Genomic DNA, 15,240 nt, shown 5'->3' with positions numbered 1-15,240 from the left:
TTAAATAAATGTTGGGGCTTTGGCGCGATTATTTGAAATATAGGGTTGGAAACGGTCTGAGCACACAGGGTGATTATGACTCAGTTCGGTGTTAAATAAGGGTTTTTCCCCTCAGCTCGAGGGATTTACACGATTTAGGATACATTTAGGGAGCAAATATTTGTATAGGAAGTTTTGTTTTGTTTGCGAAATTCGTTTTAAAAAATTTGTGTTTTTGATATTAAAAAGACTCCCACGTGCAGAAATCACATAAATTGTCAACCTTGATTCTAAAACCTTACGTAATCGATAGCAATCATTAAATATAAGTATAAAACAGCGTTTAAACTATTCAATGCGTGTAAATTATAAAATTTCTTCGCTCATTTCAAATTTGGGGGGATAACTGGATTTTTTAGTAGATTTAAGTAGATTCCTATCTTTGGGGCAAAAAATGTAAATCGGCATCTGGCAACACTGAACACTTCACAGCACTGCTCCCCAATCAGACGTCGGGTATACGCAGCTCCCCCCGTTAAAAATCAAAGATTCCAAATGCCAGAGTGTCGGTAAACCCGAACTTATTTAAGTTTTACAAATTTAATAAAGCCGAATGTAGAAAGTTATAAAAATCATAATTTAAAAAATATTTTCCGCCCCGGCGATATAACGGGACAACGTTCCTGTTTTTAACGTTTGAATGCGTCAGTATTATTGTTTGTGTAAGTGCAAGTGTGCAAAACTGCAATGCGTATCCGTATCGAAATTTCTTGATTTCCCAATGAACTAATAAAAAACGAGACTACGTCGCCAAATCACCAGTTCTTGTATGGATAAACGGGCATACCAGTCTAGTAGGTAAGTTAACAGAAAGTGCATATGGAAAACCGGCATTCCAATTGGAACGTCTAGAAGGAAACACGATAAGTGCATTTGAACACGTTTGAAATAATTGAAACTAAAGTAGAAATTCAAGCCAGATACACATACCAGCAAGGAAATAGCCCCCATACACACACACATGCGGGCCACAGCTGAGCTGATTCTGCCCCCACAGCTGAGTTGTGTTCTGATAACGGTGTTTGGCGTAGTATCTGTGTGTGCGTATCTGTGTATCTCCCACAGTGCGAATGAACTGAGGTTTGGGGTGCTTTTCGAATTGTTATTGTTTTTGTTTTTTTTTTGGGGTGGGATAGGGGTCGGCCCCTTTTTGGCCTCTGGCCAGGGCGTTATAGGTGCATTAGGTTTGAAATGTAAACATTTCACTTTCTAGAAAGTGGGTAATGGCTATAAGACTCTCAATTCTAAATCATTGATTTTTCCATTAATTCCATAATCCTTTTTTTTTTTTGTTTGGAATTCTAGTATCTGAAGTTGTTTACTTAACGAATTTCCAAACTGCACTCTCAGTGTTTACTTTGTGCATTGTTTGGTGGTTGCCTCATGTCTTGCAATTGCAACCACAGCGATTTTCACTTGGAATTATTTTACACCACTTATTTTCCATAACCATAAGCCATCAGCCAGCAAAAGTTTCATTGTTTTTTAGCTGTGCTTTGATTTGCGGCCCGGCTGCTTTATGGCACTGATTAATGCCCTCACACATTTTAGTGGGAGCTCTTAATTATTTCGTGTATGAGTATGACTGGGGCTGAGGTATGTATTTCTTCTTTGTGGGTTGCGTGTATCATCCAAAGGTCAGGCGTGGGTTGATCTATGGCTGCGATAAAGGGGGTCAAGATTATATAACCTCGCAAAGGGTGAGTAAATGCTAAGGGTTGAAACAGCTAACAAGTGTTAGTTCAATTATTGATATAAAAATGTTTATTTTTGTCTAGTATAAGACATCTTATCTGGTTTGCTTTCCATTTCCGCTATAAGACCGGTTTTTGTACCTCTGAAGTAAAGTATCTTTATAGTATATCGGTTAAAAGATAGCAGCTGCATGTACTTGCTTTTTTTTCCGCTTGTTATGCGGAGTATTATTAACTAATTATGGCTGTCATGCGCTCTGATATTGGAGTGAGTCAGTTCAGGTATAGTCTATTCGTTGAACTTTATCTAGAAGCTACTGATACTTGGGAATCAAAACGATTTATAACTGGGTGAAGAAGTTCTTTTATATCGATTTTCAGACTTGTGAAATTACATTAAAAATTACTTAGAAAGCTTAGACGAGCTTCGATTAGTGTTTCATTCACACTGGCTAGTAACACCCACGTTGAGCTTGAACTATAATTTACTGTCTATAGTATCTTATCGATACCATATACGTTCGTATGTACCATATAGCCCACGACGTGTCATGCTGGCCGAGATAACCTGTTCTATACATAGGGTACTATAGCACTCGATTGTTATTGTTTGAGTTTCTGATAACCGGCTGCCGATTAAATTGCAAAAAATAAATGTTAATGAAATATATACAAGGGTGTAAGCTTAACACAAAATACAAGTGTTTATCACATTTTTGTAATACTCCCTTGCATGTTGATAATTTGGATTTAAACTGTGTAATTAACTAGCTCCAAAACAAAAGACCTATTTTGTCGTTCTCTCCATAAAAATATTAGGCAATGAAAGCTAAACATTTGTTATTCCATTTGATTATAACTTCTCGAGTTTATCAAAACAAATCCACTTGGGAAATCGGTTTTTCCCCCCAGTATTTATAGGAAATTGTTCGGTTCCGTTTCCCATCCCCCACTCATCTCCATCTGAACTGGCTTTATTTCCAGTAATATGCATATTTTATTTAATTTACTTTCGGAGAGTGTGTTTACACATTTCCTGAGGGGACGGCTCTTGTTTTCGATGTTTGTTTTTTGCCTTCAATATCTGATTTCCGATGATTGGCTTTCTGTTCATTTCTTTCCCTATATGATTGATTTTTTTTCTTGCCTTGTCAGTAGAAGAAAAAATTGTAAATAAATGTTTGTATTACACTTTTTGTTTATTTATACAGAAATCGTATACCATTATGTTTAATTTTATACAAAGAGCAATTTATTTTAAAAGGTAATTGTTTTTTGGCATAGAATTGTATTCTGGGCTTACCTCAAACATAATAATGAGCATTAAGTGTTCAACATTATTTATTGGGTCGTGCAATTAGCTTATTTTAAGACGTGAGAAGAATGTATTATTAATTTTATGAGCTAAGGAATGACGAAATAAAAGCGAAAAGCAATTTTATATATCCATAATCTAGAATCTAGATGAAGAAAATAGAGCAACTTTTTAATGGGAAATATAAATTTATTATTTTATTAAGGTTTAAAACCCTACGCCATTATTTTATTAAATTAAATAATTAGGCCTTAATTTAAAAGGAACATTTTATTGTTTTTTTTGCAATAAATATCAATGCCAAAATTTTGCCTTAATTTCATTGTTTTCTACATGGACTGCCTACCAACATTCCTATTAAAAGTACTATATACCTTACCAGGTCGGAAGGTATAGCCTCGCTAGGCAATTAAAAAAGCACACTAGCCATATGCCAAGTTCTATAATTGCATTTTATTTATTTTTTCCTCTTCAGACTTAGGCACTTATAGACAATAAATAGAAATAAACAATAAAAACCATTAACAAATAAAGAAATTATTTGTTTTCTTTATCGTTTGAATGGATATTTGTTTAAAAAAATATAAAAAACCCAACTCACTGTCAAGTTCAAAGGCTGCAATACAGCCAGGAAATAACGACTTGCATTAAAAAAAAAAAGCCAAGAGCTAAATGTGGACAAGGTCCAAGCCTGTATTAATAAGTTCAAGCCACTACCAGCTGGTTGGTGCAGTCCGGCCAAGATTACTCGAGCGATTCAAGGCGAAGGTCGTTGGCGGCTGCACGCAAAACTCGAATTCCGAGCGGGGAGAACTCGTTTTCCTCTTTGGAGCTCTTTGGAACACAGCTTCTCCGATCCACTTGAAGCTCTCAAGTCTGGGGCCGATTCTAAAACACAGTTTTTGTTATTTTTTTTTGCAGGTTTTTGGGTGCCGTCGGTTGTCGCTTGGCGCTGTTGACGATAACCTTGAATGTTACTCATACGCCGAGTGGGACTAGCTTCGCTGTTTACTGTATTAAGGCGGGTTCTGCTCTCGGGCATGCCATTCAAATGTGTGCGAGTCTCCAATTAGCAATAGTAGGTCTGTTTTCGCTAGTCCCCTTTGTGGGCATGACTGACTAAACATTGAATATTTTTTTCGATTTGTTTGCATATTTTTTCTGCCACATATGAACAGAGTTTGTATTGTTCTCGGAATCATGGTACGCGCGGTGTAGTTTAAAGATTTTGGCGAGATGTTTATCCCAGAACTCGGTACGCTCGCTCTCTTTGGCACATTTCAGAGTGATTGTTTATTGTTAGTAAATGCGAAATCATAAAATTTGATGGTTCAGACGTGAACTGAATGGAGAACCTGTTTGGTTCTGGTTAACTGAATCAGACTAGCTTCTACCTCCATTGTTGGCTGCAATTGTTAAGTTTTTAAGACTTTACTTTATTTATGGCTATTCTTGCTGTTAATTTTTTGAAATTTTCTTGTTCATAACCAGTTGCCTCGCAAGCTGCAATAAAGAGTTCAATAAACTCATTGCGATGGTCCTCATGCAGTATCTTTTTATTTCTCTTGCAATTACTTGGCCTACAATTTAAACCAGTTCTGCGCCATTCCCTTCAAGTGAGCTCAGTGTGCTTTAAGCACGATAAAATATACATATATTTTTTTTGCAAATATAAGCTATAAATTGTAGCTACACTTCCGGGAATAAACAAATTACTGTTTCCGATAAGCGGCGAACAAAAGAAGCAATTTTTGGAGGAATTATTAATAAATGATTGGTCTTTAAAAAGCGTGTTATTTATAAAACTTACTATTATAGAAAAACCAAACCTTAATATTTGCTAATAAAAAAGTTATTTTTAAATAAATCTTCAATTATTTTTTTAAAGATACCGACCACTTATGGTTTATAGCTCTGATATGACATTGGGTCGTTAAACTGTATAGCTTTAGATAGCAACAATTTTCATAAAAATAAAATAATTCAAAAAATTGTGGGCTTGTCAAACTGTGAGTATAAAATACTTAACTTGTGAGTCACATTTTAATTTGCAATCCATTTATTTCCAACCGAAATGGAACGTAATTCTGAAGCTCAAAGTCCCTGTCAGGAACAGATACCATATCATCATTAATTTGCTTATTTTTGTGTTCTGTCATTAACCATTATCGGGAAAAATTAATCTATGAAATACAATAATATTCGTTGGCTCATTATTTAGTTTTTTTATGACGGTTGAAATGATTTTATGATCAATGAACCATATACTCGTATGAACACCATTAGGAACGAATTATTTTATTTTGTCTGGCGGAGTTTTCATTGAAAAATTAACGGGCACATGTTAATGATAAAGACAATCGGGTCAGGAATGTTTTTTTGAGCTTCAAAAGTGCCACTGAGCAGATAATTGAGTCACCTCTCCGGTCACCGGTTCCATTCCCTACCCCAAGTGTCGAATCTTGTGTCTCATTACAACAATTAAGTGCCGAAAACCTTACATCACAGAGTTGGAACATTAAATGGAAAGAGAATGGAGCGTCGTAACTCAGATTTATGACGAGGAATGACTCCAGTGCCCCCTTCTCCCCAAGTGTCATACAGGTGGACTTCTTTAAGAAGAACTTAAGCTACAAGTTTTGAGAAAAAGGGAATAATTTAAATATTAATATTATTAAGGGTTAGCCTTTCATATTTATTTTGAAAGCCAGTTTCACTTAACGATGTCTGCCTGTATTCCTAATGGAAACCTGTTTTTTCTTCTCCCAGTGCCGACAAAGCCGACAACGTTGCCGGGGAAGACGACGGCCAGTCAAGATGACGCAGACCAAGCAGCCAGCAGGAGGGTCGTCCACCTCCGCCGCCAACTTTAACTCCAACTCCTCCGCAAGTGTCTCTAAGCTGGCCCCCTGCCCTTCCTCCGCCCACGACGTTCTGCTGAACAACTTTCAGCTGAAGAAGAAGAGCTACCGGGTGCTCCTCCATGGACAGCAGTTGGTGTGGGAACGCCTTCAGAAGATCAAGCCGTCGAGCAACGAAATCAAAGCTCCTCTGCCGCCGGATGCGACATCTGAGGGCGTCTGTTCCTATGGCCCTCAGAGTCATGTCCTTCACCTGGACGATGTGGTCAGTGTGAAGAGTGGAGAAACCAAGTTGGCTTCGCTGCAACCACCTCCGCCGCCAAGCTCCGAGACCAGTTCCCGGTCCAGCAGCAGCAGTGGAGTGGCCATGAAGCCGACCTGTCAGTACCTGACTGTCAACTATGCCTTACGATTGAGCAAGTCCCAGACGGACTGCAACCGCTGGGAGCTCCGGCGGCTCACCTTCTTCAATTCGGATCCCTATATTGTGCGTCAATGGGATGAGGAGCTCCAGGCCAGACTGTACAGCAGTTCGCCCACCAGGATGCGAGTCCGTCGCCTCTTGGTGTTCATAAACCCTTACGGAGGACGCAAGGCGGGAGCACAGACCTACGAACGCCATGTGAGGCCCATATTCCAACTGGCAGGGGTGGATGCCACCTGCATCACCACCCAGAGGGCGAACCAAGTGAGAGACATCCTCCTGAGCCACGATCTGGGAGTGTACGATGCTGTCTGTTGCGTGGGAGGTGATGGCACCGTTGCGGAGGTGATCAATGGTCTGTTGTTCCGAAGGATGCGGGAGCTGGGACTGGACGAGCAGAGTCCCCCTTACATTCCAAGGCCGGCGCTGCCAGTGGGCGTCATCCCCGCCGGCAGCACCGACACCATAGCCTACAGCATGCATGGCACGGCGGATGTCCGAACGGCGGCCATCCATGTGATCCTGGGCCAGCACCGCGGACTGGATGTGTGCAGCGTCAGCAATGGCCAGTCCCTTTTAAGATTCTGCGCTAGTGTTCTCAGCTACGGCTACCTCGGCGACGTGGCTGCCCAAAGCGAAAACTATCGCTGGATGGGACCCAGACGGTACGAATACAGTGGCGTCAAGGCTTTTCTCAGCAATCGGGGATACGAAGCGGAACTGCGAATGCTAGAGGAGCCGGATCTCCTGCTGACCACCCCGATGCAGGAGGAGGTGCCGCAGAGTCCGGACAGTGTGTGCTCGCTGGGCGAGTCACTACCTTCCGTCTGCTATGCCAATTGCCAGCGCTGCAGTTTTGCGAGCAGTATCCAGGAGCAGAGGTCCTCGCAGCTCATTCAAGAGGAGTCCAGGCATACGGAGAAGGTAGAGCGCGAGGAACCGGAGCTGGGGGATCCCTATCTAACCCCCAGCGAGGCAGCCCTGCTGAAACCTCGTATTCGGCCGGGAAACCTTCAACTGCCCACAGGCTCCATCTCATCGATGAGAAACTTCGGCAACGAGCAATGGAAAGTGGTGCGGGGTAACTTCTTCATGATTTGCGGGGCAAACATTACCTGTGCCTGTGCCAGGAGTCCCAACGGCATCTCGCGATACAGCCACCTGGGAGATGGCTGTCTGGATCTGATTTTGGTCAAGAAGACCAATCTGCTCAATAATATACGCTTTCTACTCAACACGGCTGGTAGAAGCGGTGATATAGTGAGTATTCCTGAAATATTATGTCCAATTTTTACATAACTCACTAATTATTTTTTAAACAGCGCAATTTACCTTTTGTGGAGGTCTATAGGACTAGGAAATTCCAGTTCAGAACCTTGGCTGCAGCGGGAGAAGAGGACTATAGCCTGGCAGGCTCTTGCCAACCCATATCCCCACCCGGAGAATTGGGCAATCCATCCTCTTCTGCAGAGTTCTCTAGCTGGAACTGTGATGGCGAAGTGGTCACCGACCTGGATATAACTATGAGGTATAGTTATTTTTGCTTAAATATTAAAATATTTTACTTATCAAGTTCCTCTTTTTCAGATCCCATTGTCAGCTTATTGAAGTCTTCATGAGAGGACCCCATTCCTACAGTAAGCCGCTCAAGGGAGGATCCACTCCGACTACGCCAGCCAGTTCCAGCGACAATGTCTACTGCTGCTGCAAGGATTAGAAGCTTTAACCACTTAGAATTAGCATCAACCGTTGGCCGTGACAAGTAACTTGTAGTTTTGTGTAGGGTATTCATATTCGTATTTTTATCGTGTTTAAGGCCGGGTTGTCCCCGCCATTGTTTTTAGAATAGCTCAACCAAGCAACTGATATTATCGACTGTATTATGGCATCTGAAAGATGCGCAAGGCAAACCGAAACATTCCATCTCGGAAGGCGTGCATTATTCGCATAAATTTACATACCTTAAAATATATATTGTGTAATGGTATTTCGCCAATAAAGAGTATGTCTAAATGTTTTAAAAGTTGAGTCTCTTTGAAATTTTTGAAATGATGGTTTGTATGTTTTTGTTTTTATTTCCGATAAGAAAGGTTGAAAACGAAGCCTCTTAAAAGCTTTTGAATGCAAATTTATTTTCTAAAATATTACTTAATTCAACAAACTATAGCCATCGACAAGCTCCCGCAATAAAATTATTGTAATATAATCTTTTAGGCCATGATTCCAAATTCAATAAGGCGGGAAATTCAAATAGGAACTGGTTCTTTTCCGCTTGTGCTCATGTAGCGCTTTACAACACTACATTGGATGTTAGTATTTTTTTTATTTCACAGTGTTAATTTCAAACGTAGCTAACTTTCGTTAAAATAAATGTATTACTTGACCTAAAATGAAATATTTATCATAATTTGACCAATGATATTAATGTCAAAATTTTGCTTATACCTTACATGAAGTCTTTTTTGTTTTTCATTTAAACGGTCACACTCGTGGCATCGCTTATTTATAATTTCTTTGTTCCCGCGACATTTTAAAGTAAATAATTTTGGAAAATGAGTTTTCTGAGCTGCAGCAGCACTGTCCATGTTGAAGTTCGCTTGAAACGCAGCGATCAGTAAGTAAGCTCGATTTTATTTTCGGATTTTCAATAAAAATTTGGTACTTTCAGGCGTTTGCCGGCATTGAAGGCGACTTTGGAGCCGCTAATTCATTCGTATCTGCAGTCATCCATAAATCTGCCCCTCAATGTCGCATTCCCACCGAATATTCCGGAGGAAGATCACCAGCTGGTGGAAACTATCCTTCTGGAGCGAGACAACGGCGGCGGAAGGCCATCGGAGGCAACAGTCAACAAGTATAGCTTTCATTTCTACATGCCACAGCGCGAGGAAGCCAATTCAGGGGCTGGACTCTTCGATGCCGGTGGAGGTGGGGACGGTGATGGCTTCGAAAACGTTGTGGCTGCCAACCATCTTCTTCTCCCGGCCAGCCGGTTTGTAGGCTTGTGGGAGAATCTCATCTACGAGAACGGTCTGAAGGAAAAGGTGTGTTTAAGAACCGTGAATCACAGGCTTTTGACCCCAGAAAGATTTGTTTTGCCATTCCAAAAATAGCTGGAACAAAGTACAGAGCACAAGTAGCTAAAAATTGCAGCGGAACTTGTGCAGCTCACGTAAAAAAGCATACTAGTTTGTGTTTTTACGTGGTTTTTTATCCAAAGGTATTCTTTTTCGCAAACTAATGAACATTTTCTTCTTTTCAGCTCCTAAAGTTTGCATTGTCGGCCCTGAGTTTCTCTCAGCATCGTGTAGACACCAATGTTATTGCCTGCAACCGACTCCTTCTGCTTCATGGACCACCGGGAACTGGAAAAACGAGTCTCTGTAAGGCTCTGGCCCAGAAGTTGGCCATTCGGACACAGGGGAGTTATGCGTACACCCACCTGGTAGAGATCAACAGTCACAGTCTGTTCTCTAAGTGGTTTTCAGAGAGCGGCAAGCTGGTGGCGCGCCTCTTCGCTCGAATTGGAGAGCTGGTTGCTGACCGAAACAATCTGGTCTGCCTGCTGATCGACGAGGTGGAATCTTTGGCTTATGCCAGAAATTCCATGTCCAGCAATGAGCCGAGGGATGCTATGCGGGTGGTTAATGCTGTGTTAACCCAGCTGGACGACATCAAGGCCTGCCCAAACGTGCTTATCCTAGCTACTTCTAATCTGGCGGCGAGCATCGACCTGGCTTTCTTGGATCGTGCGGATATCCGGCAGTATATTGGATATCCATCTATGCCAGCAGTGCGAGCCATTTACAAGACGATGCTCTCGGAGCTCATGGCAGCAGGCATAGTTGAACGGGAGGCGCTGGAAGCTGAAGACTCTGAGGAGGGTCTGCTGACCAATTTGGCGGAGCGAAGCATTGGATTGAGTGGACGCACACTAAGAAAACTGCCACTTTTGGCCCACGCCCAGTTCACCAGCAGCGATCTCTTCGAACTGAACCAGAAGATAAGCTTGTCTGACTTTTTGGACGCCATGATGCAAGCCCTTGAACAGCACTTGGGCGAGCAGCGTCTCCTTAAATTGGAGTCCCTTGAAGAGCTCTAAATCAACATCCAACCAATTCCTCATAAGCATTTCAAACGAAAAAAAAATACATGTACACCATCACCATTCTCAAGACTTTGTAAACTTCAATTTTTTTTGCCATGAAAAACAATCCAAGGGCGGAGATGGCGAAGATGGAGGTCCAGTCGCAGAGCTCTGTTTGCTGCTTCGTTTCATTTGCACACGACACAGAGATTTTCCCATTTCTTTATCCGGCTTTTGATGTGAAAATCAAGCGTGAAATCTTGTTATTTGCTTGCAAGCTCCTACATCGACTGCCCATTCAGCCCGCATCCCATTCCCACGCATCGCTCGGCTCTTATCCGTCGGATCCTGTGCACCCTCCAACTCGATATGCACAGACATTGGACCCTACGCAATCTCAGCACTTTTACCTTGCCTTTCCTTCTCATTCGAGTGAAGGAGAACTCTCAAGTCCGGCACATATCGAATCTATTGGATGATGGTCAAGACTGGCAATCTAGCCGTTTTTTGAGTATATTTTATTGCCGAGTGGCTATCTATTTTTAATAAAGTATTTAAAAAACCCTATCGTTTTTTGTTTAAGGTATTTATTGGCTTTGATTTTTGAAATTTTTTCATAGAATTTTGTTTATAAAAATGTATATTATATTTAAAAGCAATATGTTCCAACACTGTGTGCAAGTTTGTCATGGAAAAGGGTGTAGGTCCCGGACAGGACATGCCGGACGTGGAAAGTTATTACGAGTGCAAGTGACGACTAATCAAATTTGGCTGACAATTTGATTCAGTGTTGATACTGCCTGTTGATCCATAGCATTCATTTTGATGCCAATCACTTAGTCGTAATTCCAGTATCAGTGTGGGGATATAGAAGGCTTAATAACTTTAAATCCCAGTTGTATTATTAACGATTGTGATACTATCCTGTGATTGCTGAAGGAATTTAATTGGATTAAGTCAGTCGCATGTGGACCAAATAATTCTTTGTTCTTAAATGGCTCTCATTAAATCAGGAAAAATCTCGGCCAAAAGTCGTTCATAGATTGGCAGGAACTAAAAGAGGAGGGGAAGGTGAGACAGGTGAGGGCAGGTGGCCATAAAATGGCTGGCTGACAGTAAAAATAGACAAACAGGGGGCGCCATCGAATTATGTGAACGGATAGCTGCAGGGCTAATAAAATGTAGATGTGTGCACCGGAATGGAGGAAGTGCGATAAAATAGATTCCTGTTGATGAAAATGTGATGCGATGCTCATGTGTGATTCCGCCCATTGTCCTCCTGCCGGGGCATATAAAATATACGGGGGTTTATTAGCCATACGGCAACAGAATCGCATCAGGATCTAAATGGGCCACAGGAAAGGCATTGCAGACTGAATCTTATGGCTTTGCTTAGTTGATGTGGCTTTTTCATTTAAAGCTTGTTGATCCAAAACGGATGTACCCAAAACTAAATACCTTTGCTGGCATCCTTCTTGTAGGTACTGTAAAAATATCTCCTTGTGGAGTACCTACCGAGTTTCCAGCTCATCTGCCATTCGATTGTTGATTTTTACATTTTATGGCTCAACGCGTTGTTTGTTTGCTGCAGTCGTGTGTTACATTCAACTATTATTTATCTGCTTGTTTACGTTTTATTTCAACAGAATCGTCTACAATTCCAGCTATCAATGGTGTTTGTTTGCCGCATCCAGTGGGTTTGCAAAGGGTCCATGCTCAGCCCCACCCCATCATTTGTCTTGGTCGCCTGCTGCTCTTGCCAGAAAAAACAATTGATTTTACATATTTATACACAACAGAATAATATCCCAGTTATAAGATATAACATAAAAATAATTCGATTGTGGTTTGGTTAAATTAATTATCTATTGTATTCTATATAAATTTATAAAGCCATAAATCTATTAAGTCTAACTAGCCATTAGACAAAATATACTTCCTTTTAAGGATACAGTGATGTTGGTTTAATATTTAATATAAAGTTTAGCTTATAAATTCTTTCAAGAAAAGTTGTACAAAAAGTAACTAGAACTTTTTCCGAAATTCTTCTAAAAGGAACCCATGAGTTGTAGTCCTTGTCCTTCCTTTATGAGTGGTGTGAGACATGTTCCCCAGGCATAAATTGCAAAATAAATGTGCAATGTATTTCGAGTCGGCTGCAGACCACGTCCCGCCATTTTTCCGACACCCCCAAGTCCCGATTCGGAGCTCCTCCCCCGCACAATCATGCAGAAGCACAGAGAATTGAACCATTGATGGCTACGTTTATTTATGTTTTCCCTGCTCGGTGTGTGTTCGAAGCCTGTAAGCAGCATTTTGCAATTGCATTTCAGCAATATGGAAAATTTTGCTTCCCAGTACGAATTCGCATTGTTATCCAATGCTGGGGCTGCTGCTTTTGTCGATATTATTGTTGGAGCTCATGTTTTTACCAAGACTGGGGGGCAATTGTTTCTTGTTTATTGTTTGGATTTGTAAGCTTACCGTATTGTGGCGTTAAGAAATTTAAACTTACATCACACTGGCACAGGGAAAATGCTTTAAAATTGCCAAAATCAAAAATTGCCCATTAACTCTTTCTACAAGGTCCTGCATTTGATATTTGATAGAAAGCTCGATTGATGTTCACACAATTAAACATTGGCCACATAATATGGCTTAAAATAGAAACATTTTTCAAATGAAGAACCTAAAGGCTGTTAATTGTATAATTCCTTACAATGAATGCTTTCAAGCTTACGCTCTATTTAATTTTGTGTAAAAAAATTTAAGCGACTGAATAACTAAATGGATAAGTTGGTTTTTATCTTATAATTTTAAAAATCAAACAACTTGTCCTGATTTCCTTGCGTATCTTGGCCATAACAGCTTCAAACCACTAAAGATAGAGGCAATTTTGGTTTAATTTAAACTGCTGTGGTGAGTGCTGGAGGCCAGACGTCGATGATGAAACCGCGGCGCCTTTGTTGCCACAGTTCACCCTTTCAGCCCTATCCTATTTGCCACTCCCCCTTTATGGGCAGAATGTGCAGCCGTTGCAAAAATATCCGCGGATCCGGGAAGCTTGAAATTGTTTAGTTATTGAAAAAGGGTCGTTAATTATGTATATCTATTTTTTGGCCAAGAATTTCTTCTGGCAACTTTCGGCCAAAATAAATATGAAAATATGGCGAAAAGGGCCCGCAGCAGCTGCACGTTATCCCACAAACCTAAATTTAAATTCGGCTTCCATTGACTGGCAGAGTCCCTGGCATTAAAAGCTATAACAGTTTTGTGGGAAAATGGTGAAGCAAAAAATTTCTTCTCGGCTTGATGGGGAGTCTTAAAATGGATTGTCAACAAACTAACTCTTGAACTTACTCACACAACAAGTGCATAACTCCAGTATTAGATTCTTAGTTCCCCTTCTCAAGCCATGACAACCATCAAGCTAAGTCAAGCCAAGCAAAATGCACTTCAATGTTCGCATATGCACTTGGGTGTTCTCAAATATATTTTAAACATATTTTATTTGAAGATATTTTAGAAAAAAGCGTAACTATTTCAAATTATTTATATGACAACATGGCGTATACGTAATTTTCTGTTTTTGTTTACTTTAATCGGATTTTGTAGGGATATAAACAACTAACAACCAGTTTAAACTCTATGTTTGTTTTTTTTAAATATTCTAAACATTTTCTTCATTTTGAAAAAGAAAGTTTGGTGAAAATTGAATTGAGAACCAGTCAACTATCTATTCGCATATGTACCGCTGTGCTCGGGTGTGTTATTTATGCTTGAAACGTGACTAGAAATATGAAATGCAGCAAATGTGTTTACTTAAATGAAGTGAGTGAAAATTGACAAACACACACACACACATAGCCATATTCAACCAAAAGATGACTAAAATGCATTGGAAGGGCGGCTGGAATAGGAGGCGTGGCCCAGTCACATCCGACTAGCGAGCTTAGGGCACATGAGAAATACGCCAAAAATGGCAACGACGCTAATCCCTTGGCCTGAGAAGCTCTCACACAAACGCCTGAAAAAGTACAGTGATGACTCCAATAAAGTGGCAAAATAATTTAATTAAAAATATTAAATTTTATAGTATAATCTCTTATATTTTCGAATGCGAAGAGCATTAAATAAATTTCATTTAAAGATAAACATTTTTTGAAGATTTTTTTTAGGTTTTCCTGTTGCCAACACATACACTGCGGAAATATGTCAAATTCAATAACAGCCAAAGTGACGTGCTTCCTGACCTAACCCCCCGCATAACCCCTTGTTGAGCAAAAATCTGAAAAAGAAGTCGAAGCAGCAGAAGCAACTGCGGCGCCAAACTCTGGACAATGGTATCCAAAGCCAACTGCTCTTTCCACATTGCCCGGACTGCCATCGTCCTGGCCTTATAAAAATGTACGATTTTTCTTCATTTGATGAAACGAAATACAATTTCTCAACGAGCAACGCAACGCAAAAAGTTGGTTGCAATTGCAATTTTCTTGCCAAATCAGTGCACGCTGCTCGCCATATTGACATTTTTAAAAGCCAATATTTCTGCGAGACTCCCAGACCCATTTTCCTTAGCCAATTCCCCAAAAAAAGAAGCAGAGACACACACAAAGTACGTCCAAAGTTGGATGCACGAATTAATTTATTTGACTTTTGCAATGTATATAAATATAAATTGAATGAGTCCCACGCACACAAGGAAATGAATTGCGTGGGCCGTCATTTCCGTCATTTCCGGAAACAGGCACACAATGGTGGAAGTTGTATTTCAAAGAGTAACATTAAACAAACGTAACAAGTAGGGAAAGTGGGTCAAC

At 40.5% G+C, this 15,240-nt stretch overlaps 2 protein-coding genes across 3 annotated transcripts; both read left to right on the top strand.

The window, feature by feature from the left end:
* The first annotated feature begins 469 nt into the window (after nt 1-469).
* Cerk (Ceramide kinase) lies at nt 470-8,356 on the top strand. 2 transcript variants are annotated; one of them, XM_017243198.3, is made up of 4 exons: nt 470-837; nt 5,818-7,593; nt 7,656-7,861; nt 7,921-8,356. In XM_017243198.3, exons 2-4 carry the CDS (start codon nt 5,866-5,868, stop codon nt 8,048-8,050), a joined length of 2,064 nt encoding a protein of 687 aa, XP_017098687.2. In that variant the 5' UTR covers nt 470-837; nt 5,818-5,865; the 3' UTR covers nt 8,051-8,356. The 2 variants fall into 2 exon arrangements, with proteins under 2 accessions (XP_017098687.2, XP_017098688.2); XM_017243199.3 differs by lacking the exon at nt 470-837 and adding an exon at nt 4,020-4,130.
* Nucleotides 8,357-8,724: 368 nt separating this feature from the next.
* Nucleotides 8,725-10,949, top strand: pch2 (pachytene checkpoint 2 protein). Its single transcript, XM_017243092.3, has 3 exons — nt 8,725-8,947; nt 9,002-9,377; nt 9,596-10,949. The coding sequence occupies exons 1-3, from the start codon at nt 8,886-8,888 to the stop codon at nt 10,433-10,435; spliced, it is 1,278 nt and encodes a 425-aa protein (XP_017098581.2). The 5' UTR covers nt 8,725-8,885; the 3' UTR covers nt 10,436-10,949.
* Nucleotides 10,950-15,240: the final 4,291 nt, after the last annotated feature.

Source organism: Drosophila bipectinata, chromosome 3R (genome assembly GCF_030179905.1).
Source record: "Drosophila bipectinata strain 14024-0381.07 chromosome 3R, DbipHiC1v2, whole genome shotgun sequence".
Classification (NCBI taxonomy): domain Eukaryota; kingdom Metazoa; phylum Arthropoda; class Insecta; order Diptera; family Drosophilidae; genus Drosophila; species Drosophila bipectinata.
This window is presented reverse-complemented; position numbering and strand designations above follow the sequence as displayed.